Source organism: Thamnophis sirtalis, unplaced genomic scaffold (genome assembly GCF_051295495.1).
Source record: "Thamnophis sirtalis isolate CommonGarterSnake01/CBP01778 unplaced genomic scaffold, rThaSir2_p1.2 scaffold_6, whole genome shotgun sequence".
Lineage (NCBI taxonomy): Eukaryota > Metazoa > Chordata > Lepidosauria > Squamata > Natricidae > Thamnophis > Thamnophis sirtalis.
In genome coordinates this window covers 34,155,116-34,182,565 of record NW_028261386.1, presented here as the reverse complement: position 1 = coordinate 34,182,565, position 27,450 = coordinate 34,155,116, and the positions used below count along the sequence as shown (strand labels likewise).

General features: G+C 37.0%; 1 protein-coding gene across 18 annotated transcripts in view; it reads right to left on the bottom strand.

Annotated features, from left to right (window-relative positions):
- NRXN1 (neurexin 1) overlaps window positions 1–27,450 on the bottom strand; it is an 828,007-nt gene that overhangs the window by 460,574 nt on the left and 339,983 nt on the right. For 9 of the 18 annotated variants that reach the window (XM_087717540.1, XM_087717541.1, XM_087717547.1 and 6 more), the window contains 2 exons: window positions 22,306–22,509; window positions 19,910–19,936 (listed from right to left, as the gene is read on the bottom strand). In XM_087717540.1, coding sequence (XP_087573666.1) covers window positions 19,910–19,936; window positions 22,306–22,509 — 231 coding nt within the window. The remainder of the gene's footprint in view (window positions 1–19,909; window positions 19,937–22,305; window positions 22,510–27,450) is intronic. The other 9 variants (XM_087717544.1, XM_087717549.1, XM_087717550.1 and 6 more) reach the window with 1 other exon arrangement.

Here is a 27,450-nt window from a genome sequence, read left to right as displayed (position 1 = left end):
TTTCAAGGGACAGTGGGCATTCTCTTCCCTCAATCTTGCTAGTTATTTTAAATAATTTAAATCTTAATTGCCTGTTAGACTTTTCTAGCTTCAGTCTTATTCATGCAATCCCAATTCTTCTCATATTCTACATAAAATTAATAATATAATTCCTAAAATTCTTAAATTTATATCACAACTGATGTTCCTCTTCCATAGGATACTCTATCTCTTTTTTTCTTAAAGTTCCTTTGCCTCCCAAGACTTCTTCATAGTTCTTGCTTGACAAGCTCTTTCTGTCAGTAAAGTCATGGTGGCACAGTGGTTACAATGCAGTATTGTTGGCTAATTTAGCAGTTCAAGTGTCACCAGCTCAAGTCTTAGATCCTTCCAAGGTTGGTAAAACAAAGACCCAGATTGTTGGGAGCAATATGCTGACTCTGTAAACCACTTAGAAATGGTGCTAAAGCAGTATATAAGTCTAAATGCTATTGCTATTGCTATGAAGTTAAAATCAAACTCTTTCCTCAGCTATGAAAATTCCAAGATTTTTCAAACTTCTTTGAAGTTCTATATTAGATAAGCCAATAGGAGCAAGGAATGTTATGGCTCCCAATCACATTACAACATAAATAGTATGTTGCATGAAAATAAATTTATGTCTATTGATACAAACATAAGGATGAGGTGATAGAAAAGAAAAATAAATCAAATCAGTATTGTATATACTTACTCATCCTTCCACTGAATATTCACTTATTTGTAACACTTGGTAGAAAAGCAAGCTGAAAAAAATAAAGGACAGTTAATGCTGGAAGAATGAGAGTAATATTAAGAGGATGAACAGGGAAGGAGGTGAGCTATTGGGCATTCTGTTGAAGAAAAGCATGTGCAGTCAAAAAAATGGAAAAGTCATCATGTCTGCAGTTAATTTTAATTTTAGCCTGTGTCCAGTATTTTAGTTACTTGACTGTGTCTGCTGTAAGAAAGGAAAAATGATGATTTTGTCTGTGTGTGGTGGTGGAGGGAAGCAAAATCCTTTGGGAACTGCTATGTCTTCAATGTAAAGAGGGGAATTCGAACCTTTTTGGATATTCCAGAGTGGCTTTTCTTGAAATATTCTGAATGAAAACTTGCTTCAAAGTACATGTGAAATCCAGCAATAATCTAAAGACATGCTGAATACTGAGTAGGTTTTATTATTACTGCTGAAACCATATTTTCATGAAATTTTGTTTGTGTTTTACTTCAGCGTCTCTATTTTCCCACTGAATAGATAATAACTGGTGAACAGTTCTTAATATGATGAACACTTGGAGGAATTTTGATCATGATGATGAAAATTGTAGTTTTTTTTATTTAAAAAAAAGTCTTTTGTTTGTGTAAGGATTCTCAGATCTGCTTTGTATTTCACTTTACATAGCATCTGGTTGCACTGAACAGTGTTTTTCTTTAAAAGAGCTTGAGACATGATAGTTATCCCCGGGTAGGAGGGGAGGGTGGTATGGCATTGCAAAATCTGGATATTTTTACAAATTTCTATCCAAGTGAGAAGTTATTGAATTTGAGGATTATTTCCATCTTTGTTTAACTGTGGCTTTGAATATATTTTGTTATAAACAAATTCCATGTTTAAGATGTTTTTTTTTGTATATGCAAATCTCTCCAGCTTATTGCATCTTTTAAAGCTCAAATAGATTTGCTTTCCTAAAAATGCTGCAACATTTTTCTTGAAAAAGAAATTCTAATTATCTTTTAACAATAGCAGGATTTCTTCCACTGGTTTTTCCTTGATGGCTTAAACATTTATTAAGTGGCATTTCCAATGTGAAAATTTGTGGCTATTTATAGAAATCTACAATTCAAGAGATCTAGGGAGCATTTCATCCATTTAATTTGATTAGAATAAGAAATAAGGTAGTGTAATGTACTTCAGGTTACAAAGATGAAAGCCTTAGAACTCCAGTATTTGCTACAAAATAACTGGAAGCCAGATTAAACATTCAGTTGGACAATATAGTGTACTTTTTGCCAATAATATTTGGTAGGAGTTATAAATGTGAAATTTAGATCCTAATTTCACTTAGTAGTCAGAAAATGTATTATATCCAATGTCTGTGAATCCAAAACAAAGATTTTTCATGTAGTTAGTATTGATAGATAAAATGTTCTTTGACATGTTTACAAAACACTATATAGTGATTACTAAAGATTTCAGCGAAAGCTATTGCCTAACGTTTTATTGTTCAGAGTCTGGCAAGAATATAAATTTTCAGGATCCCTTTAATTCTGGACTATTTGGGATGCTAGTTGAAGAGTTACCCAATTCTTATGGTAAATAATCTCTTTTCTCTTTTCTTTCTTTAGTTTGCAGAAATCTATAGCCCCTCCACAAGTAATTAATATGGGTTTTTTGCTTTGGACAGTGAAAATAATAAATATTCACTAAAGTGCAAACATTTAAGTATGTGACAAGCATACATTAAGTAGTTCTATCATTAATTCTCATGTTGTTTCTGGTATTCTGAATTGAGCCATCAATTGGTATTCTGTATGTGTGGTAGTGCAGACATATCACATTCCCCTCCTTTTTAGTTTATTCACAACCTCATTGGAAAGCGTAATTTAGCATTAAGAAAACTGAATAATGTATAATATGCTCATATTGTTCTTAATAATTTTAATTGCAACCAGCAATGTCCTGCTCATTAATGAATTATTTCTAATAGGATTTAGGTTTTTTTGTTTTGTTTAATTTCAGAGTATTATAAAGCTATGTTGCTTTTCATTAAGTCTTCATTTTTAAAGAAAGATAATCCATTCAATAAATTGTTTATAATTTTATAAAAAATATCAAACAAACAAAAAGACCCCACAAAAATTCTGCACAAATTTGAATATTGGACATTTTTATGCAATGGCATAAAATCAATACAAATTAGAATTGGTTTTTTTTAGCTTTTGATAAATTTCCATTAGAATTTTAGAGATGTTCAGGTCTACTAAAATCTACTTTCTCCCACTTTTTAAATATTTTTTCCCATCCCTTTCTTTTATAACCACATATACTGTATACTATTACATAGCCAACATCATATTGTATTATTACATGTTTACATCAATTTGTCTTGCCATCAACTCCCAAAAACAATTATTGGTTCTTCTGCTCTCCATACACCATATTTGTACCTTATCCATCGCTTTCTTCTCTCTCACTCTCTCCTCCACCTCCCTACCTTCTTTCTTCCCTCTGTCACCCTTCTCTTCTCTACTTCCCCTTCCTCTCTCCTTCCTCTCTCCACTTTCCACTCCTTCTTTTTATCTTCCTCTTCCCCCCACTCTCTCTCCTCTTCCTCTTTTCTTCCCTTACTTCTCCCCTCTACTTCACACTCTTCATCTCATTTACTTGGTGTATTTCAGCTTCTGAGCGAGCTCCATTTTATGTTGATGGTATTTTTAATTCCTTTTCAATATACATATTTAATTTTAACATATATCTATCTCCTTTTTTAATAAGAGAAAAAAAGTATACATATATAGTCATTGTGCTTTTAACCCCACCCCACATTTTGGCCGAGATATAGACCTGGTTACAATTCCCAGCTATTTTCATCATTATATTTATATAATTATGCATCCTTACAGGCCCCCACCTTGTGATTCGGTCTTTAAATCTCAATAGTTTCCCATTATAAGTATATGTCATGTTCCCTCTCCATTTTTCCATATCTTAGTTTAGGTTTCCTTTAATTGTCTATAAATGGCAATCCTTACTATTCAATGTTCATTACAATTCCCTTAATTTACTATATAGAATAACAAGTGGTACATATCTCACTTTGTCCATCATCTTAGAAGTTCTATATATGTCAATTTTTCATATATTTTGACCCATGCTTAATTGTCCTTCTATTGTCATATTCAATTAGCAATTCAGTTTAATTATCATGTATAAAAGGGAATAACAAACCTCTGCTTTACAATCTCCCCATATCAATTTCATATTTGTCCATATTCCATATATATTTAACCTTTATATAATTATCTTTCCATTATCATAATCAATCAGTTAGCAACTTAATTTTATTATCATATGTAGGAGTAAACCCCTTATCGCAGCTTTGTATTTTCCAATATAACAATTTCTAGTTTTCTGATTTTTTCCTAGTAAGTCTTTTGTCCCACTTCTCTATTCCTTTCTTCTCCCTTTTCTTTGTTTTGACACATCTATCCTCTTCAATTTTCCCCAAACCACCGTCAAATATATTTTTTATATTTCCCTTTGTTGGGACGTAACCGCCTTCTTCAATTTTCCTTATGCCACTGTCAACCTCTGAAACATCTTTTGTCTGCTTTTTATTTCATTTTGTTGGGACACGTCCTTCCTTTTCTATTTTTGCTATATCACTGCCAAACCCACTGGAATTTTTGACTGCTTTTATTTCCAACCGTTTCTACCCCTTCATTATATCTCCCCACTTCTTCCTTCTCTTCTTCTTAAAATACTTGGTTCTCTGAATTCAGAAATCTATTTAGGCTTGATTGATACATATTTTTTTTTAATATTTTCATGTAGATCTTCAAATCCCCACCTTTCCATAATGCCTAGTTCCAAACTTACAGTTAATTATACAGTTCTTATTTCGGAGTTAATTTATCTAATTCAGCTGCTGTGGAGAAGAATGATGGGAGCCATCATGGTCTTTTGTTCTTCCTTAATGTCCAGTTCGAAAATTGCAGTTAGTTATACAGATCTTATTTCAAAGTTTTGGTCCACCTTAAATATAGCTAATTTAACTAATATGAAAACGAAAGAGAAGCTGGAGCCATCTTGATCTTTTGCAGAAAAAAAGAAAAAAAAACTATTTTCCCAGTTCTTGACCTTTTTATTATTTTTTTTCCTTGCCACTCTCCACCTCTCATTGGCCACAGTTGCTCAAAATATATCAACTGGAACAGCCAAACCTGGGTATGTTTCTTTCGCCTCCTGCATTTCCAAGTTCTGATTTATGGCAGTTGGTTAATTAAAACTTCCCGCACAATAGGCAAGATTAGGTTATCAGTTGTCAGTGAGAAAATAGTGTTTTTTTTCTTGATCTTTCTCTGTTGTTGCATTCCACTTCTCATTAATTAGAGTTGCTTAAGATATATTAGTTGGAAGACATTCGGACGAAGTAATTTCTTCGGAATGTTTGGTTTCTATTTCAAATCCAAACCCAAATTTAGAGTTTGTATTTGAGTGGGTTTGTCACTTTGCTGCTTTCTTCTTTTCTGTCCAAATTGTTTCAAACAAATGTCTTTTTTGGGGGGGGGTGGTAGTATTTCAACCATCCATTTTCTTTCTTTCCTTTTGCCAAAATCCAGATCTGTCTATTTATTCTATTTGTACTCTCAAGATTCTTTGCCTTTTCAAAGTTTTTATTTATGACTGTGGATTAAATGAATTTTCTTACCAGTCTTTTATCACGACCTCACACTCATGTTCAGTTGCTTTGGCTGAAAGCCAGCTTCTTGTGCAGCCATGTTGCCATGCTGCCGCCCCTATCCAATTCAGAGGGCAAATATTTGACCTGCAAGGGACCTGTTGCCTGGATTTGATGAGATGCTGTCCCTTCTTTTCCCCCCGTCCAGGGGGGTTGTGATCCAAAAAAGGATTCCTGGAGTTGGTTTGTCAGACAGGGTTCATGTGAGGCTCTTAGACACACATACACCACATCTGTCCAGCTAGAGAATTTCCTGTCAAATATTTGTTGCTTTCTATTAAGAAAAGCACCCGTTTTTAATCTATTCCTAATTTTTCCATGACACCTTTGGTTATGTTATTATAAGAATTTTATGTTGTAGAATTTATGACTGTCTGATAATGGAATGAATGATAGCTTTTGTAAAGTGCAAAAATAATATTCTCCTTTATCTCTTTCCATTGACATTCTTGTTTGTGCAATCAATATAGGAGGAAGGAGAAGGAAAAAAATTAGGTTTAGCTCTTAGGCAGGAAATTCCTTTTCTTGGGAATAAGTTACATTTTGTGGTAGAAAAGTATAACATACTTTACATATCATAATAAATAAATAAATAAATCCTTAACTATGCGCTAGTATGGCTGGCATCACTCTGACTATAAAAAGAGTGATTTGAAAAGCAATTTCAGTGCTAAGTATCCTAAGTATGACTTATCCAGATGACGATTCTAAATCTGTATGCTCTAATTCCCAGTACATTACAGTTTTTACTTGACTATTTCTTGATCCCAGATCTACTAAGCTTTTGTCCCACAAATTAAGGCAGAAATACATTACTGTACATCAATGGTAGAATTTACCAATCTTAATAAATATTAAAGTACCCAGCAGTCCTCCTTTGTGTATGCTTTCAATAATTTCTGCTTAAACATTTTTGGTGTTTCTAAACCCATACTGAAACTATACATCTGAATTTTTAGAAGCTTTTACCTTTTAATTTGAATAGTTGTGTAAATATAGATTTTTGCCTTTCCTGTATCCAACATGCATAATACATTTGCATTTTCTAAGAAATTGTTAAACTTTCATCTCTAGAACTGACAGCTCAGCTATCTTACTAAAATTCATTAAACATAGAATATTTACTTCCAAGATACCGTTGGAGTCTGCAAGGATACATAATGCATCAAATGTATTATTTTTGGTTGTATCAATTCACATATGTGAACTAAATTAAATTTTAAAAATTAAATATAGTATTACTGGAGATACATGACAAAAATCTGTTTTCATCTTTTTCTTTAATAGTAATTTTATTAAAAATTACAATTGCAGAAAACCACCCTCTAACACAATGAAACAAAAAATAAAAAAGAAAAGAATAAAAAGGAAAATAGAAGGTCCAGGAAAAATAAAAAAGAAAAAAAGAAAAATAACGCTGTAGTAAAGAAAAAGAAAAGAAACATATAAAGAAACGACCCCCCCCCTTCATTTCAAGTATAAACAATTTTAGTAACTTATCGCCTTCTCTTAAAGTGCAACAAATGATCTCTTTTTCCTGTATCTGATCTCTTATTTATAAACAAATCCTTGCAGCCTCATTTCAATCTGGCAGCAAAAGTCCATTATGGGGTTACCAGAAATAATAACCCATCTATTTTATCCTTGATCAAATAATGATCAAAAAATGTCCTAAAACTTTATTTCTTTTTTTTTTTTGTCCCTTCTCATAAAATTATTCAAAGCTTTAAGAAACCTGTTTGTATATCTAATTTAGGAAAATTATTCAGTCACTCTCTTGATTGGTTATTTATCATTTTAATTATTAAGAACCAGCAAGTTTATTTTGTTTATCCAATGTAATAGGCGGTTGGCCTGTGCTGCTGCTGCTGCAACAGCCTTCCTAGCCTTCCCAGACCTCCCCCTCCCCTCCTCCTCTCTTGCTACTCATTATCCACCATCTGCTGCCCCACAAGAAGACTTTTTATGACCACACCCCAGGTCGGGTCAACCACCACTCCAGTCACTTTCGAATTTTGGACTTTTGCACCCTTTCCCCCCCTTACCATTGTTCCTAACACCACTCGGTTTCGTCTACGTCCTCTTGGGACTGTGCCCCTTTGGACTAACAGCGAGAAACGGCGGGGGGGATGAGGCTTCGGACTGCCTCCTATCTTAATCTGGCACTTATCCCCCCCCCATCTGCAGCTATTCCATCCATCTTTGACTCTGGACCCTCACCCCCATATTTGCACAAACCCACTGAGTGGGCTTAAGTTCTGTGCAATTCCATGGATGCAGTGTGTATGGTATGATTGTGGATGCTTGTGCCCACTTAATTTTAATTATCCACTGTATTTTTGTATTTTTAACTGTCTATAGTGGGGATTGTTTGAGTGGGTGACTGTGGTATGCATGAGAGGACTGAGAGTGCAGCCTGGTGCTGCCTCCGCTGAGTGCTGAAGCAGAAGTGGTAGGGGGCCGAGGCCTACCTCTCATCCTAGAATGATTGATATGAATGGCCTGCCGGGGGGAACGGAGGCTACAGGAGGGGAAATGGGGTCTATGGCTGCGGGGATGGGCCGGTGCATTCCAGTCATCGTTGGGAGGCAGGTTTGATGGGAGCTACAGGGCTAGCCATTACCAGGGAAGGAGGGTTCACTACATCACAGAGACCCCTCCTTCCGGCCCTGTTAGCTCCACTCCAGGACCAGATGGCGAGAGCTATCAGGGCCCTGGTCTCAGGCTGCTATTGCTAAATGCCAGGTCTGTGGTTCACAAAGCTCCCCTCATCCGGGACCTAATATTAGACGAGGGGGCAGACCTGGCATGTATTACTGAGACCTAGCTGGGCCATGAGGGAGGAACCCCTCACTGAAATGTGCCCAGAAGGGTTTCAGGTGCTACATCAGCCACAACACCAGGTAAAGGGGTGGGGGAGTGTCAGTCATCATCCAAGAGTCCCTAGTTCCTTGTAGGATCCCTGCTCCGGAGAATGTCGGGTGTGAGTCCCTTCTGGTGAATGTGGACCTTGGGGGTCAAATGGGTTTGTTGCTAACATACCTACCTCCCAACAGCGTTGCAACAGCCCTGCCTGTGCTCCTCATGTCAGTAGCCGAACTGGCGGTTGAGTTCCCCAGGCGTATAGTGCTGGGGGATTTCAACCTGCCGTCCTGTGCTCTGATGGAGCATAGGAGTTCATGGCTTCCATGACAGCCATGGACTTGACCCAGGTAATTCAGGGTCCGACTCACTCAGCGGGGCACACGCTCGACCTCATGTTTCTCTCGGAGCAGTGGAGACGTGATCTAGATTTGAAGGGCATTAAGATCTTGCCCTTGTCATGGTCAGATCACTCCCTACTGAGGCTCGACTTTCGGAAACCAATCCCCCACTGTAGGGAGGGGAAACCGATTAGGTGGTTTTGCCCCAGGCACCTGATGGACCCTATCAGATTTCATACGGCACTTGGGGAGATACCTGACTCTCTGGCCCATAGTCCGGCAGAGTCCTTGGTCACTGCTTGGAATATAGCGGCAGCAGAGGCTCTAAACCAGATTGTGCCTTTACGGCCTCTTCACGCAGTGGATCCAGGAGGGCGCCTTGGTTTACCGAGGAACTCTGGGAGATGAAGTGCCAAAAGAGATGTCTAGAGCGACGCTGGAGGGCTAGTAACTCTGAATCCGACCGAACACAATTAAGAGCCTTTAATAGGACTTATCTAGTGGTGATACGGGTGGCAAAATGTGCGCATTTTTCCGCTCTTATTGCATCTGCAGAATCTCGCCCAGCCGCCCTGTTTAGGATAGCTCGCTCCCTCTTGAAAGGGAGGGATGTGGACGAACCCTTGCAGGGTAGAGCTGAAGAATTTGTTCAGTTTCTGACAGATAAAATCGCTTGGATCCGGATGGACCTGGACTCCACTTGGACGGTACCAGCCGAGGCACCGGGGGAAGGTCCTGATCGGATTTTATGGAGCAAGTTTCAACTTGTCGTTCCTGAGGAAGTGGACAAGGCCATGGGAGTGATGAGTGCCTCCACCTGTTTACTGGACCCGTGTCCCTCCTGGCTGGTCTTGACCAGCAGGGAGGTGACACGTGGCTGGCTCCAGAGGATTGTTAACACCTCTCTTCTGGAGGGATCCTTCCCGCAACCTCTAAAGGATGCGGTGGTGAGACCCCTCCTTAAGAAACCATCCCTGGACCCAGCCATTTTAAACAACTATCATCCAGTCTCCAACCTCCCATTCGTAGGGAAGTTTGTTGAGAAGGTGGTGGCCTTTCAACTCCGGCGGACCTTGGATGAAGCAGATTATCTGGATCCCTTTCAGTCGTGTTTCAGGCCTGATCACGGCATGGAAACTGCTTTGGTCGTGCTGATCGATGATCTCTGGTGGGCCAGGGATAGAGGTCATTCCTCTATCCTGGTGCTCCTTGACCTCTCAGCGGCCTTCGATACCATCGACCATGGTATCCTTCTGCGACGGTTATGGGAGGTGGGAGTGGGAGGCACCGTCTTAAGGTGGTTCTCCTCCTACCTCTCCGACAGGTCGCAGTCGGTGTTGGTTGGAGACAGAGGTCGACCCCTAGGCCCCTCAAATATGGGGTGCCGCAGGGTTCGGTCCTGTCCCCCCTCCTATTTAACATCTACATGAAGCCGCTGGGTGAGATCATACGCCGGCACGGGATCAAATATCATCAATATGCGGATGATACCCAATTGTATCTGTCCACCCCATGTCAGCTCAGTGAAGCAGTGGAAGTGATGTGCCAGTGCCTGGAGGCTGTCAGGGTCTGGATGGGAGTGAACAAGCTTGCACTCAATCCAGACAAGACCAAGTGGCTATTGATGTTGCCTCCCAAGGTTAGTCCAGATATTCCACCTCTTAGCCTGGGGGGTGAAATTATACACCCCTCAGAGAGGGCCCGCAATTTGGGTGTCCTCCTGGACCCACAGCTGACGTTAGAGCACCACCTGTCGGCTGTGACCAGGGGGGCTTTTGCCCAGGTTCGCCTGGTGCACCAGTTGCTGCCCTACCTGGACTGGGAGGCACTTTGAATAGTCACTCATGCTCTCATCACCTCAAGTCTGGATTACTGTAATGCGCTCTACATGGGGCTGCCCCTGAAGAGTGTTCGAAGACTACAGTTGGTCCAGAAAGCAGCTGCGCGAGCGATATGGGGTGTATCTAGGTACACCCATGTTACACCGATCCTCCGCGAGCTGCACTGGCTACCCATTGGTCTCCGGACGCGCTTCAAGGTGCTAGTCGTTACTTTTAAAGCCCTACATGGTTTAGGACCTGGCTACCTGAGAGACTGCCTCCTGCCATTCACCTCCCAATGATCAACAATATCGCACAGGCTGGGCGTCTTCCGGGTGCCGTCAACTGGACAATGCCGGGTGGCGGTTCCCTGGGGGAGGGCCTTCTCTGTTGCTGCGCCGGCCTGTGGAACGATCTATGCGCAGAGATACGGACCCTTACCACTCTCCCGGCCTTCTGTAAAGCCGTTAAGACCTGTTTGTTCCGGCAGGCCTGGGGCTGTTGATGGATATCCAGCCCCCACTTAGATGTAATGGATAATGTGAATTTTTAATATTGTACTTTTCTATTTTTAAACTTAAACTGATTCTGTCTTGCTGTGAGCCGCCCAGAGTCCCAATGGTAGTGGGTGGCATACAAATTTTAATAAACCTTAAGCCTTAATATCTTTTTCCATATCATTCTTGGAACCTGTCATTTTTAAATCCCCTTTCAGAATGGTCTGTCTTGTTCAGAAAAAAATATTGTCTCTCTTCCATAGACTCTTTTAAACACAATCTTTTAAATACATTCTTTAAATTAACTTCTAGGTCCACTGAAATATGGACCTAGATTTTATCAATGTCCAATTGACACTGAAACCCAGTGTCCTTAAAGGTGTTGGCCATGGTTTGAACAAGATGGCAGTGTCCTTGTCCTTCCAGAGCTTTAAACCCACCTGAAACTGTTGTCTTGTGGTCTCCTTGCAAAGAGCAACTGACTGGAGCACTTGTAGGTAATCTCCTTGTCCAGAGAGGAATTACAAAAAGTGTTTGTCTCAAGAGGAATTCCAGAGTCTTTGTTTTAATGTTGAAAACATACAAATACCAGTCCTGGATAGTTCTTCTCCCTAGATTCCAAATCTGATTTATATCAAGCATTTCATCTTGGAAATCACAGAGCTGCTTTAATGAGATCATAAAGAACATTACTTTCTTAGTTTTAACTATCTAAAAATCATCTAAGGATGTTCATAAAAGCAATAAATATTTTTTAAAAAAAACCATTCCTGAGAGATGGATGGCTGCATGAATATTTAAATTAATAAATAAAAAACCATATAACCCCCCCACTTGAATATTAAACCTAGCAGGAGATACCCTAATAAAGCTATCCTTGGTCCATGGAGACAATTAATTGGATTCACAGAAGTGGGATTTCTGTTGCTCCAAGGCCATGGAATTTATTTTTTGGGAGATGTGTTTGATCCTTGGACTGTCTTCTTTCAGGAAAGGAATAAGATGTGCAGATCCAAACAATATGGCCTTTTGTAATTGAAAAATAGAAAATTAATCAATGTGCAAGTGTGTTGTCGAAGATCTGTTGGCATAGCACACATGTGCTGATAACCACTGGGACCACCATGGCTGGTTTATGTCATGTCTTTTCAACTTTCATTTTCATCATTATTATGATCTGAATTATCATTGCTTCCAACATGACATATTATTTCTATTTTTATATTTTATATTTATAAATGGTGTGGTGCTATTGGATTTGTACTCCATATGTTTTTCTTCACCAAGAGAAAAGAACTATACATAAAACAGAGGGATGAATTTTTATTCTGTTGTGGAAGGAATTAATGGCAATATTTTCAGAAGAAATAAAAATTCAGCCAATACTTGGATTTGGTTCTATAAAATAGAAAAAAACCCAGTGATCACAACTCTTCTGTTTTGAAACTAATCTCACACTAGCAGTGGCCAATGGTTGAATGTGCTATTTACAACCTCCAGCATCCTGATCTGTTTTAACCATATGTTATTATATGGTTTTTCAGATAAAATAATAAGATCAAAACACAGTTTAAAGGTTTTACCAAAGGACTAGAGAAGCCTATTTTCACCAGCCAAATACCTAATCTAATTTGCCACATTCTGAGACATTTTATTTATCCATAGATAAGTTGTGTAAAAGGAGGCATTATCTAGGTGCCTTTTATTTTGTCCTTTTTATTCACTAAATCCTATCCAGACAACACATGGATAATATATTAGTCAATTTGATCTCAAGTAAAATGTTGCAGTATCCACAGAAAAATAAATGGCAATCTTTTACGCATTACTGAAAGCTTGAGATATCAAGGAGAAAAATGGATTTTATTAAATTTCTGCCTCTTTCAGAGATGCAAGCTGAGAAACGTGTTGTATCTGTACATCAACGTTTGAGCTTCCTTCCCTAACATTTGCTGATAAGATAATATGGAAGAAACTCCTTGGGTGGCTGATGAATGTGGAAACTGTTGCTGATAACAATACTGTTGGAGCGAGTAGAACATCAAAGACATTCAGACAGTTTCTGCACTAAAAAGGAAGATGTAGAAAACAGAAAAAGATTTTGGAAAACAGAAGAGATTGAATAAATAGCATGGATATAAAGGAGGAGGAGAAAGGCTTTAAATGTCCAAATAAGTTTCTTAATTTGAAAGAAGTCATGGTTATATTTTGTTTGTTTGGGAAAAAATTTAAGAATTCATACTTAAAAAGAAGTTTATAGACTATATCTGATAAGATTCAAAAGAACAGCCTATTGATTTTTTTTCCAGAGCTGTCCCTCCCTATGAACTCTCCTATAGGCATCTACCTTTTTGTTATCAGTCCATCTGGGTGTCACACCTCAGTGTTTACCTAATGGCTTCCCAAAGTAAGGAATTTCCAAATATAAAGAATTCACAAATATACTCTTGTAGAGTCTGACCTTTATCAAAAGACATTTTGTCTACATAGAATAAATAAGGTTAATTTCATGAATAGATTCCTGGAACTTCAATTTATCCCCATTTATTTCTGACTTTAAGGAACTGTATGAAATATGCTTGCATCCTGCTTCATGTGAAAATTAGTTAAAGTGAGTTCCATATGTCTACTTGTTGCTGATATTACACTTGCTGTTAATCTTGCCCCAAAATGCTTTCCTTAAACAAGAAACAGAAGTTAATGCACAGGAATGGAAAAAAAATGTCTATTTTTCATTGGCTAAAAATATTATTCTTTTTCAGCTCAAAGTTTGTACCACACCATTTTCTATCACTTTAAAAATAAATGAAAATTCATAAAAAAACATTTAGGCAGTTTTCTTGAATGAAAAACTGTATGAAGTTTTGTACCAATTTTCACCTCGATATGTATATTTTGCAATTAGACTGACAATATCTTCTATATCATAAATTTGGGAGGGGAGATGCCACTTGCCCAAACAAATTCTATGTGTAATTTCTAAGATATGTATTTTTGTACAACTTGACATTGAAGAATTATGTCATATAATTGAGAGATCTGCAAAATGCAACGGAATAGTTGTGTTGTAGTTGGCTTATTTTGTTAAAATGTTTTAACTAGATTAGTTTGTTTGAAATTGGAAAGAAACAAAAGTTCTTCCTACCTCAGTCCTTAATCACATCCTGGCTGAATAGTTACAGAGAATTAATGACAAGGTATGGAGCAGCAGATCTCTGATCTTAAATTGATGGAAAATATATGCCTATATTTTTGTTAGTTAAAATCTGGAGATATACGTATCTGCTATACAAAGCAATTTAAAACAATTAATTACAAAGATTAGATGTTTACATTGAACAACATATGTTAAGCTCCCAATAATGCCATTTCTATTATGTATTGTATTGCATTGCACTGAATTGTAAGACTTTCATACCTCCCATTTTCCCAAGGTGGCTTTAGTTGGCTTATTTACCTTAAATGGGAGGGTCCTATATTTCCAGGAATAAAGGATAGGAAGATAAAAGTAAAAAAAAAAATGACATAAAGAATTAGAGGGAATATCTTAGTTATAACCTGATAATATTATTTCTAAATTAAAAGAACATGATGCAAATAGGAGGTGATTTAGGGTTCTTTATGATGACAGTTCAGCAATGGGTTTTGGAGATTGAGACAACTTTATTCTCACATACTGTAGATATGATCATATTCTAATCTAAGCAACTAGTGAAAGATCAGAGTTTGACTTTTTAAAACTAGATGTTTATCACTTTATAACACAAAAATAGAAAAGCTGCCCTGTCATACAGAAAAGATTCTCAGTTTCATAGCAACAATATATATGTATATCAAAGGGTCAGAGCTTTTTCTGCACCATTAAAACACTCAAAAATAGGAGTACACATTTATATTACATTTGTGGCATGAACGCTACAACTATACCACAATTTTATCTGCTACAATATAAATGGAAGAAATGCCAAGTAACATAGTGAAAAAAAATGTTGTCTCCCACATTATTTGACAGTTTTATATAATTTTTCAAAGAATATACAAAACCAGTTAGATATTATAATGCCTCTGATTATAAAACTTACTTGCTTTTTTTTTTCATTTGTCACCCCTCCAGGTGGCTATCATTTTACCTCCTATCCATTCTTTAAAAAAAAAAAAAAGTATTATTCTTTTTCTTAAATTTACCAGTGATGTCAGATCTCCCAGAGAAGTAGTCTGCAGCAAGAAGAATCAACATTAGTAATCTTTTTTTTCAGTGTCCTTTGTATATCCATACAAAATGGAGACATTGATTGTTGCAGTATTGATGCCCATTAAACAATGCCACAAATGTTAGTCATTACCAAGTCTGATGGGAAATCTCTCTCCCTCCCTCCCTCTCTCCCTCTCTCTTTTATTTGTATAATACCTAGTCATTGAAAATGCTGATCTCTAATTCTATGATTATATCTATCTTTACCTATGTGATCCTTTCCCTGCCATGGAAAAGTGTCCAGAAATTTCAAATGGTAGAAAATATGGTACTCAGACTATCCACCAGGATCCAACTGTTATTACCAGCCAACTCTTATTAAGATCCTGGCATTAATCTTTAAAAGTCTGAATAACTTGGTTCTGGATATCTGAGGGATCACTTCTCTTTGGACAAATCAGATCAGGCATTAAGATCACAGGAGAAAATCTTCTGAATATCCTCTATTATTACAGGCAACCTGTCTCATGCTGTAGAACACAGTGTTAGCTACCACCCCCTGTTTGCTTGTGCATCGCTGATATGCTGTGATAGTCTGCCATGAACTATGGAGAAGGGAGATGAAGGGTGGGATGGCTGGGAAATTTAAAGTAGATGCTGTGCCTTCTTGAGAAGCCGCTTCAAGGTCATCCAGCTGGAAGAAGGAGGGAGCAGCATACCAGAGCATGCTGACCATTAGGAAAACAGCTTGCAAGATTTTAATTGGTTATCTTGGGGTGGGAAATGAGAGTTAAATTAAGGAGGGGAAAGGAGGGGATGGTGTAATGTAGGGATCTTGGTGGGTGAATCTCAGTTCTATGCACTACAGCAATACATTTGACCTGTAATAAAAATATACTTTTTTTTTCAGAAAATGGAACCAAGGATTATTTTCAATTCAGAGCTTTAAATTTGTGGCAGGTCTGATACATAGTTTTCAGAAGCTGTGTTTCTCTGTTTCTATAAGAACAACTTAGATACTTTAATTTTCAACTGGTTTTCTATAGTTTTTAACTTGTATTTTTAAATAATGACTTTTTCTAGTTCACATATCATTGCTAAATGGTTTCAGTGATAAATTTCAATTGAAATATAGGATATACTATAACTATATAATGATATAGAACAATATAATATATAATAATATAATAATGTATAAATAAAAAAGTCAGAGTATAGAATTAAAACTTCCATTTCATAAAAGGAAATTAATTTCCCAATTTACTTTGAATGTTGATATTATTATTTTTCTGCGGCCATGTACCTAAACCACACACCCACACCAATACAGATATATTTAACATACATTTACATTTGAATGCAAATAGTTATCCAAAAGATTCAGTATGATGTTTTACAGTTCATCATTTTCAATGCTTCCTCCAATGCAAGCATTTGAAAAATACAATAAAGTATTAAATAAAAATATCACATCAGAAACTGAAAGGTTTTATTTTAAGTTTAAGATATGGAATTTTGTAATTGAAATTAGTTATTCTGGAAAGTTGGACATGCATTTTGGACACTTGTAAATTTTTATTTTAGATTAAATTTATAAAATGTTAGAAATCAGAAAATTGCAAAAGAGGTATTGGAGCATTACATGCAATCAACAGTATTATTTGTTTATGTTCAGTTACAGGATATAGATTACCTTCTTTCAAAATTTTCCTCAGATGATGTATTAACTGGAACTATTACATTTTCTTTATGACTCATCTGTTCTATCTTCAGCAAAACAGATGTGATGCCTAGTTTGACCAGGGATTACACACTTGACCATGGAAGTATTTCACACTCTTTCCCTTAGTATATCATTCATGTGAAATGCTCCATCTGCATGAAGGCTTTGTATTCTAATTGTGTACCAATCAGACCATTACTAATGGCTGAAATGTATACTTTAACAATAACCTAGGTGATACACACTAGAAAACATTGTACAGGGTGGGGGTCCTTGACCTATGGCCACAATTCTGCTTAAAATTACAGTCATAGGTTGTTGTGGTCATTAAGCAAGGGGCTCATGCATTTCTGATTCTCCCTGTTGTGGATATTATGTGCAACATGGGGTACCTCGGAATGGGGGAGGCTCCAGGTTGCTGAACAAATGGTTGTAAATCAATAGCAATAGCACTTAGCCTTATATACCACTTCATAGTGCTTTTACAGTCATTTACAGAGTCAGCATATTGCCCCCAACAATCTGGGTCCTCTTTTTACCAACCTTGGAAGGATGGAAGGCTGAGTCAACCTGAGCCTGGTGAGATTCGAACTGCCAAATTGCAATCAGCCAGCAGTTAGCTGGCAGAAGTAGCCTGCAGTACTGCATTATAACCACTGTGCTACCATGGCTCAAAATCAAGGACTAAGTATATCACAATCACAGTCATATAAATTTCAACAATAACAGCAACAACAAAAAACATACACATACTTGTTTTCCATAATTATATCTTCTGAACAATTTCTTCCTTCCATAGGAAGGAAGAATATAACAGTTCACAAGGACTATAATAATACATTCCAGCCAGTGGTGGGTTCCAGATCCCGTTCCAACCAGTATGATGGAACTGGCCCAAAGTCACCCACATGGATGTGTGCATGTGTCATACCTGCCAGTGACAGTTCCGCAAACCTCCATGATGCTCCAGATGCTTGGTGGAGCATCGCACAGGCGCTATACGCACCATGCACATGCACAGAACTGCCGAAGGCTTTAAAGGACAGGTAAGAAGCTCAGGCTGGTGGGTGGGCCCTCCAGAGCACCGTACCAGAATGGTACCTGGTGCTCCGGGCAGGCTCCGGTATGCCTGTACCGGGGTATACCGCCTGCAACCCACCACTGATTTCAACAGATTGGCCATGAACTACTAAAGTTATTTACTGTGTCCATGGCAAACTATACTTTCTTTTATCCTTAAGATTAACATTATGTTCCTTCTTAAATAATGTATTTATTTATTAATTACATTTTTATCCCACTGCATTCTTATGATTCTCACAAGTGATGGGCAACATATGAATTTTTTTTAAAAAATCCACAATACAATTTAATTAGAAATAAAAAAGATAATTAGAGTACATTTTAAAAATTAAGAACCACAAACCTATAACATTAAAAATTAAAAAAAAGGTTAAGGATGGCGTAAGTGAGAAGTATTTGAATAGTATCCAGAAAAATCTCAGTTTTTAATATGCTTTCAAAAGCTGTTAAGGAAGAGATTAGCCTGACATGCATATACAGTTCTGGGATAAAAACAAAGAAACAACTACTTTGAAATTGCATTTTAATTTTAATTCCAGAATTTAATTTTAAATATTAGTATTCATATTTTCAAAATGTATTTCCCCTTAAAATATTACTAACACAGTGCAATTAGAATTATACTGATTGATATTAGCAAATATATCAAAGAACTTCTGTCAAAAAGTATTTGGAACGATGAACTTTATCTTGCTAGTATTCCAGTTAGTCATTTGTTTATTTGTTTGCTTGTGGAAGTATCATAAAAAACTATAATCCACAGTTTACCAATTAGAAGAAGGCAACTGGAGTAGAATTGTGCAAATATTTGATTTTTCTTTTGAATAAGAAAATTTAGATTTTGAATGTTCCAAAGCAAAAATCCAGAGTACCATTGGCAATAATTCAATAAGCATTCTTTTCCCCTCTCCTTACATCTACAAAGTTCCACTGAATTGTGTTACAATATGTTTGATGCAATTGTGTTATAATATTTGATGAAAAGCATAACCTAGTTAAGGTTAGAATCTTTCAATGTTATGAGTGGAATTGGTAAAATCACTTTTAAAATTCTTTCATTGAAATTGATATAATTAGGTTTAAGTTTGTCATGTCCTTGGTCATTTATTTGTATATTAATATACACTGACTATGTAAAAGCTGCAACATTTAACATCCTTCCCCAAAAGGAAAAATAAAATCTATTGTACTTACTATAGAATGTTTGGGAGATCCACAGACTCAAAATAAAATCACAGTCCACAATCCTCTTTCAGAACATAGAATCTTAATCCAAATAATATCAGAAAGATTAAAAACTTATTATCAGTTTACCCAGTAAAAATGATGCAAGACATATAATAAAAACAATATACCGTAGGATCAAAAAGAAACCAATACATAAATATAACCTTTAATATTGTTATTCATATATATTCACTGAAGTTTTCATTATATTCAAGCAATCAGAGAAAGCTCTTAATTTGGGAGAATAATTGTTGAATGCTTATCAAGAAGTGAGTGTGCAATTGATTTTAAGTATGTTGCAATAGGAAGTCAAATAGCTGGTGAGAATTGAACTGCCAAAGCCGGCAGTCGGCAGAAGTAGCCTGCAGTACTGCATTATAACCACTGTGCCACCACGGTCACCACATCATGATATTAATAATAAAATATTTTTCCTTTCAAAATTGATTTGAAACTCCAAAAATCCCTGCCAACATTCTTGAAATTTTTCTAAAGCATTATCTGGGGGTGTGAAGGGACCATGACAGAGTTTATGTTATGGTTTCTTTTTGTATCAATGACATTTTCCCCAAGGTACCTCCCCATCCCACAGAAGTCATTCTACTATGCAAAAATGATATGTGACTTGTTATATAATCTAAAGTTTTCAAATACTTCATAATGGAGGAATAATAAATTTAAAAATTTTGAATAGGCACTTACTGGAATTACAGTTAATCCTGATACAGTCTAGATGGGGAAGAATAGATGAGAAATGAAAATTTATCCTTCAAAGTATTAGCTGCAGACATCCAGTAAAATCACATTCCACCCTTCCGGGGACAGACACATGCAAACATGGCCACTATATGTTTTGATTCTTTCCGTATTGCCAGAGTATGCAGTTATATGGTGATAAGACTTTAGAAGTAGAAGAAGTGATAATAGGGTAACAAAAAAAAATGGCCAATTTCAAACAAAGCTACATGGTGACAAATCTAAGTGACAAAAATGGTTTGTGGCAATTGTTCCAGTCAGTGGATTTAAGCTGGCTGCAACATTCTCTCCCATATATGAAAGAACAAGAAGATCTCCATTATAATTTCAAAAAGTGCTCCGTCACAATGGGGAATAGTGCTCGCCAAGGCTAAAATCTCACATTCTGGGCCACTGGCATTGCCTCAAAGGAGGATACATATTTCAAAATTTAAAAAGTCACACTTATACTACTTTAGATTGCTTCTCAATTTCTGGAATATCTGTAGCTGCATTTAAACCATTCATAAATAGCTGGAAAGTGATTCCTTCATGTAGTCTTTATTTTTTCCCCAAAGTGTAATTATTCTGAATCATATCTATGATTGATGGCTTCTTTTTTGTCTGTTTTCCCATACCGAAGCCTCAATAGTGACTTTTGAGTCTCAGGATGAATAAGGCTTGTAAAAAGAAAACCGTCGCTCTTGTTCCTTTGCTTCTGTATGAAGACTCTGCTAGGTTTTCTACAGATGAATGATTTATGCTCAGATGATCAGCATTTTAATTATTCCTCTTCAAGGTCTTTGAGGATTTATAGACATTTAAAGAAAAGAAAAAGCTTAGATTTTGTTTCCATGTAGCTGAGTTTGTCATGTGTCGTCAACCGCATCAGAAAAGTGGTTACAAACAGCCAAGGAACATCCCCTATGTGACTCTGTCTACAGAAAGCTCTCTTGAAATAAACCCCATTTCATTGTGTTACCCCTGCCATTTTCTCAATTCAAAACTATTTAACTACCTGCAGTAACTTACAAATGCCACAAGAGGGCTCTAGGTAAAAATCCCCACTGCAAAACCTCCTTAACACCATCAAAATCCAACTATTCAAGGTTCCTTAGAAATGGGATTTGAATATGTCAACTGTCCTATTAGGTTGGTTTTTTTTTCTTTTGAATTAAAAGTGAAATCACCTCAGGTTAGCTTTTCAATATGCCGCATAAATGGTCTGGAAAATATTCTCAAAAAAGCAAGCTCTTCAAGAAAAACTATATAGGAGCTATGTGAATGAAGAAAGGAATTTGTTTACAAAATTGTTTAAAAATACCCCAGAAAGCATGATCTTGATTCTGCAGAAGAGTTTATGTGGTTCGTGTTCTCATGGCTGTTTGCTGAGGGCCGCAGACTTTGGGCATTGAAGGGTTGTCTTATTTGTGACACAGAAAAAACTAATGTGAAGTTTGTGGGAGCATTTTTATGGAACAACAGAAAGCAGGGAGGAAGGATGATTTTGATAACATAGAATGACAGACTGCTACAGAGAGAGAAGACCATAGCAAACAAACATATCACTTGTAATTGTGGCTTAGGTTTACAAGATACCTTATTTCTATACTTGTGCGTACATTTTACATAAACTGCAATGTATTATAAATTGCCAGAAACAGTAAACTATAATCAGGATGGCTCTGACATATTTGTGAACATTTTGAGAATAAACCTTGTTTTCGCACATAACCTACATAGGGTGTGATTTCTGACTGAAGGCCACATAGAAAAGCCAGGGATTTTATTTATTATTATTATTGTTATTTTGGACCATCTGTTCAAAAGTCTGTTATACTCAGACTATCCTCATCCATAATACTAACAATAACATGTATTCCCAAAGAGCATTCGCTTCTTCACTGATTGTATAAATGGTGAAAGATTGCCAAATGCAACACAAAGCCAGGAATACATCTTTTTCAGGAACAGAAGTCGATGCTGAATTTCTAGCAATATGGAGATATCTGTCAGAATAAATCATTTTTGGTATATATATTTTTTCCCCAAAAGGAATACCTCATTAACACCACTGAAGTGCTGGTCTTCTCTTTTTAGAACAGGCTGCAGATCAAAATTAATTGTAGTGGGTTGAAAAATAGAATGTACAAAAATAAAAAAATATATAAAACCCAAATAAATAAATAATGGAATAATATTACAAATACACCCACACACTCACACACACATGTACAAATTTCATATATAAAAGACAGGTTATTTTCAGTGTCAAACAGGCTGTTGAATTGATGCTAGCAGGCAAAGATAAAAAAGGATGTTTGAAATGTAAATTTTAGGATGGGAGGGGGGGAGAATGTTACCTAGGTTGACTGTTAGCTTAACTCGTCCTGCATCCAGCTCTAAACGCAATGTGTCAGCAGATTCTCTTGAAGTTGTGGCCATCAGAATGCCATATGCTCTCTGAGACCTGAACCGTAAGGACACATCTTCTGCTTCTGTGTGCATCACCATAGGGAGTTGAATTTTCATAAACATGCTTCCATCATAGCTTAGAACAGTTGCCTCTGAAAGTGGAGAAGCAGGAAAATGATAAGAAATTTACCATCTTGGATTTCTGCAAGGTGAAATGCATTGGGGGGAGGGTTTTTTGCCAAGAGTTGCATCCTGATATATTAAGCCAGGTTTACAAATCTTGTTCTGCACCAAGGTGAACATACCCTACCAACTATAGACAAACACAAAGGCATTATCAATCTCTGTTTCCAACTGCATTCCTAAATACTGTAAACAGGAGATGTGACAAGAACTGGGCAGTCTGTATTATAAAAATGGCAAGCTTTGATTAATCTGATAGATTGCTGTTTCTATTCATTAAACTCTGTTCAGAATCTAAAGAATAATTGTTAACACCAATAACTTCACAGAAAATAACAACAGCTGTAATATAACAATTATCAAATGAAAGATATGCTTACATTTTCACTTCAAATGTCTACTTAACAATATTATATACTGTTGTTTATATATGATTCCACAGCAATTCATACATTTATAAACAAAATACAGTTTATCACCTAAGAATAGATTGTTGAATATTGTATCTGTTTCAAATGTTGCATTCATCTACTAGTCAATTACTTACCATTTCCTAATATAAACATCCCAACACAATTAAAAACAAATAAAAGAAGAGAGGAGTTGAGGGAGAATTCCAGGCCTGCACATTCAGTATGCATAATATGGCCCTTTATCTTCATGTATTAGCCTCCCCCAAAACATATATTTAAAAATATCATTTGACTTACTAAACTCCAAAGACTGGTTAACAAGGATAACCATTCCCTCCCCCCAAATAACAGAATAGAATAACAGAGTTGGAAGGGACCTTGGAGGTCTTCTAGTCCAACCCCCTGCCTAGGCAGGAAACCCTATACCACTTCAGACAAATGGTTATCTAATCTCTTCTTTAAAACTTCCAGTGTTGGAGCATTTACAACTTCCGGAGGCAACTTGTTCCACTGATTAATTGTTCTAACTGTCAGGAAATTTCTCCTTGATTAGTTTTCACCCATTGCTTCTTGTCCTACTCTCAAGTGCTTTGGAGAATAGCTTGACTCCCTCTTCTTTATAGCAGCCCTTGAGATATCGGAACACTGCTATCATGTCACCCCTGGTCCTTCTTTTCATTAAACTAGACATACCCAGTTCCTGAAACTGTTCTTCATATGTTTTAGCCTCCAGTCCCCTAATCATCTTTATTGCTCTTCTCTGCACTCTTTCTAAAGTCTCAATATATTTTTTACATTGTGGCAACCAAAATTGGATGCAGTACTCCAAGTGTGGCCTTACCGAGGTATTATAAAATGGTATAAATACTTCATGTGATCTTGATTCTATCCCTCTGTTTATGCAACCTAGAACAGTGTTGGCTTTCTGGGCAGCTGCTGCACACTGCTGGCTCATATTGAAGTGATTGTCTACTAGGACTCCAAGATCCTTCTCACAATCACCACTATTGAGCAAGGTACCACATAAAATGTATGTGTGCATTTTGTTTTTTATTGTCTAAATGAACAACTTTACTTTTTTCACCATTAAATTTCATTTTGTTAGATAGTGCCCAATGTTCAAGTCTGTCAAGATCCTTCTGTATCTTAAGCCTATCTTCCAGCATGTTGGCTATTCCTGCTAACTTGGTATTATCTATTCCTGGTAGCTTGGTGAACAGGCTTTATACAGTCTTCGGAACAGGCAAATTTTATTATGGACAACACCATTTTTATTTCTTAAAAAATTCTGGACATCAATGGCAACAAAGTATATCCAGAGATATGGGGATGTCATGTCACAGCATGATTTGGCATGGGTATAACCTGGTTTTATCGAAAACCAGGTTATAAATCATGTTATACAGTCTTTCAGATCTGGACAATATGATAATCCTACTTTTTTGTTAAAGAATTATGTATAATGGTCAATCAAATGGTGGTGATATATTTGCTTTTTCTTGTTTTGTTTTTGTGTGGATTTTCCCCTCTTTTGGCCAAGGCATCAGTTTATGCTCTGCCACATGTTTTCACTGCATCAGTAATAATACTGTAGTTTATTATAATGTCTTGAAATGGCTTTGGATTTGGGTTTTGGTCCGCCCCTAAACAATATAGGTCAGTGATGATTAATCTTTTTGGAGCCGAGTGTCTAAATCCCCAAAATGTAATGCAAGCACATTTGCATGTGCCCCATCCCTGGCCCCCGTTTTGGTTTCCAGATTGGTGCAAGAGGCTTTCCAGGCCCAAAATGAGGCCCCGGGGGCCTTGTGCAGCAACCCCGCACCCCATTTTGGCTTCCCCAATCTCTGCAGTTTCTCCCCCAGCATGCCCTAGATTTCTCCTGCATTTCTACCACACATGCCTTCCCTGATCTCCGCAGTTTCTTCCCCCCAGTGCGCCCTAGCTTTCTCCTCCATTTCTGCCACGGAGAGGCACCTGCGGAGGGGGAACCTGCGGAGATCAGGGAAGGCACAGCTGGCAGAAATGAAGGAAAAAGCTAGGGCACACTGGGGGGGAAACCTGCAGAGATCAGGGAAGCACTGCCCCCGTGAATACATGGCAGAGACCCAAAGGCCAGCTGGGTGTATCCACATGCGCAGTGGAGCTGGGCTGGGCAATGGCTGCCATGCCTGCAGAGAGGGCTCTGCATGCCACCTGTGGCATATGTGCCATGGGTTCACCATCACAGATATAGGTGGACAAGCTTTTATACTTCATTCAGATCAGATTATATATAGTTTAGGCCTATTGTCACTCTTAGTCTCAATTCCAAAGGGAATGGAAAGCCAACAGCAATGGAGCAGAAAGTTATGCTCCAAACAACAGGAAAAAATGTTTAATAATATCTTGCTCATTAGGCAGCTTGCAGCATGTAGGGCAGGGAATAAAAGTTTTTACCATCATTTCTGCATTAGTAATGCAACAGTTATAAAGGGAGGAAATGGCTTTATTAAAGTACACAAGAGAGCAATTGTTCCTTAAGGGCTGGGGTAGAAAAGGCAGAAGGAATTATCATTGTAAGTTTTCAGAAGCTTTATCCTGAAAGTAAATAATAGTAATTTCAAGGATTATGGAAAATGGAGAAATGGGTTTGCTAATGAATTTGCTAATGCACAGAAGAATTTTCACACAATATTGATATCCATATGCTTCATGATGCACATAGATCTGTCACTGAGTAGCCATCTAAAATTGCCTGTTGAAGATTTTGGAATGTATCTGATAGGGCACCCAAGTTGGACAACGTACATGAACAGCATTAAGTAGTAATAAGAGGTGTTCTGGACCAGAGCAACAAGTTCTCTGGTTTGCAATCTATTCCTGCCATAGCCAGTTTACATAATAATTCCCATATCAATTCTTTCTTAGTTATTACAGAGAATATGTGCATAATGACTGCTAGATGATAGTAACATATATGGATTTCTTACATTCCTTACATTCTACAAGAGTTCAACCGGATAGCTATTACAATTTCTTTTGAGAAGATGTTGCCTTTTTCCAGAATCTCTATTCATTCAGTTTTACCAGATGGGACTGGATTCTAGGTTTATGTGATCAAAATGATTTCTTCTTCACTACTTCTATACCTTGCACTTTTTGAAACAAATCCACCCATTCTCTTTATTCACTTTTTTCTATATTAAAGATTATATTCAAATGTATTTTTTTCCCCTTTTAGGTGGGCTGTTTCAGCTGTTTGATTCCTTTTGCACATTGCTCCACAGTATTCCTTTCAAGATGCCATGACCAGAACTGAAATAGTAGTTTAGGTAGCTGCCAGCATCCTTTTACATGCAGGCAATCCATTATTGGCAGTTTTGTTTTTAACTTATTTCTACAAACTTGTCTATATGGAATTTGTATGTTGCCTATATGGAATACTAGTATGTTTCCGTTCGCTAATTCTTGATAATTACAGTCTTTCTCCTGATTGGATACAATCAGTTCAGCTTATTTAATAACTGGGCAAAGTTGTCTGAGGTTTAGTGTCAGAAGTCTTGTCCATCAAACATTTCTAGCCATGTGTGCGGGTTCTGACTTTGTAATTATTAGAGCTGCCAATTCTGGAATGAAAAAATATGGTTGATCACTAGATGGCAGTATCTGAGATTTTACAGTCTAATTCTAAATGAATGAATGTCCGCCCGCGTGCATGTGCATGTGCACACTTGTGTTGAGGTAAAAATGGTGGGTTCTTGGAGTGTTCATTAGTTTAAATAATGTGGTAATAGGCACTAATAATTTATCTCTGGAAATAAATTCATTCAAATATTAATTCTGTTCTGCAAGATGCATCATTTAAAAAAAAAAACTTATGTTATTTAAAATTTTATTTTATTTCAAATAGAATATACCAGAAATGAATGCTACATACTTTTATTTTTGCAAATAAATAAACATATACCGGTATTAAGACTACAAAGCTAGGAGGATACCCCTTTAGTATATACACTGGTTTGCACATGGATTTTATCGCTTGAAATCCAATTTGAAGGGCTGTTTAGGTACCTGGGCTGTGCATATCAATTTAAATGTCTGATTCCCCATTTTTGCCTACTCTTTATAAACTCGTTGGTCTATTACAGTGATCACATGATCACACTGAATATTTATTGATACTTGTTTCATTTAGCTGAAGACATGCAAACGGTTTGGCTTCTCCCCTCTTTTCATCTAATACAGGTAATAAAAGGGTTTAGGGCAAACTGAAATAAAAAATCTGCATCTTAGCATCTTTGTAGTCATTTCATTCACATTGCCCTTTTTTATTGCTGCTGCTGCCTTGTTGAAAATGAACACCTATGAAAGCCATTGCCAAAAGGTAATCATGTACTCCAAACCCTGATAAAATATAAAGAGAGAAGCCAAAATTATGCTGCCATGACATCTGTCTTGCCATCTGCTAGTCTTACCATAAACAAACAAAGCCCATCCACTGATTACTTTGATGTT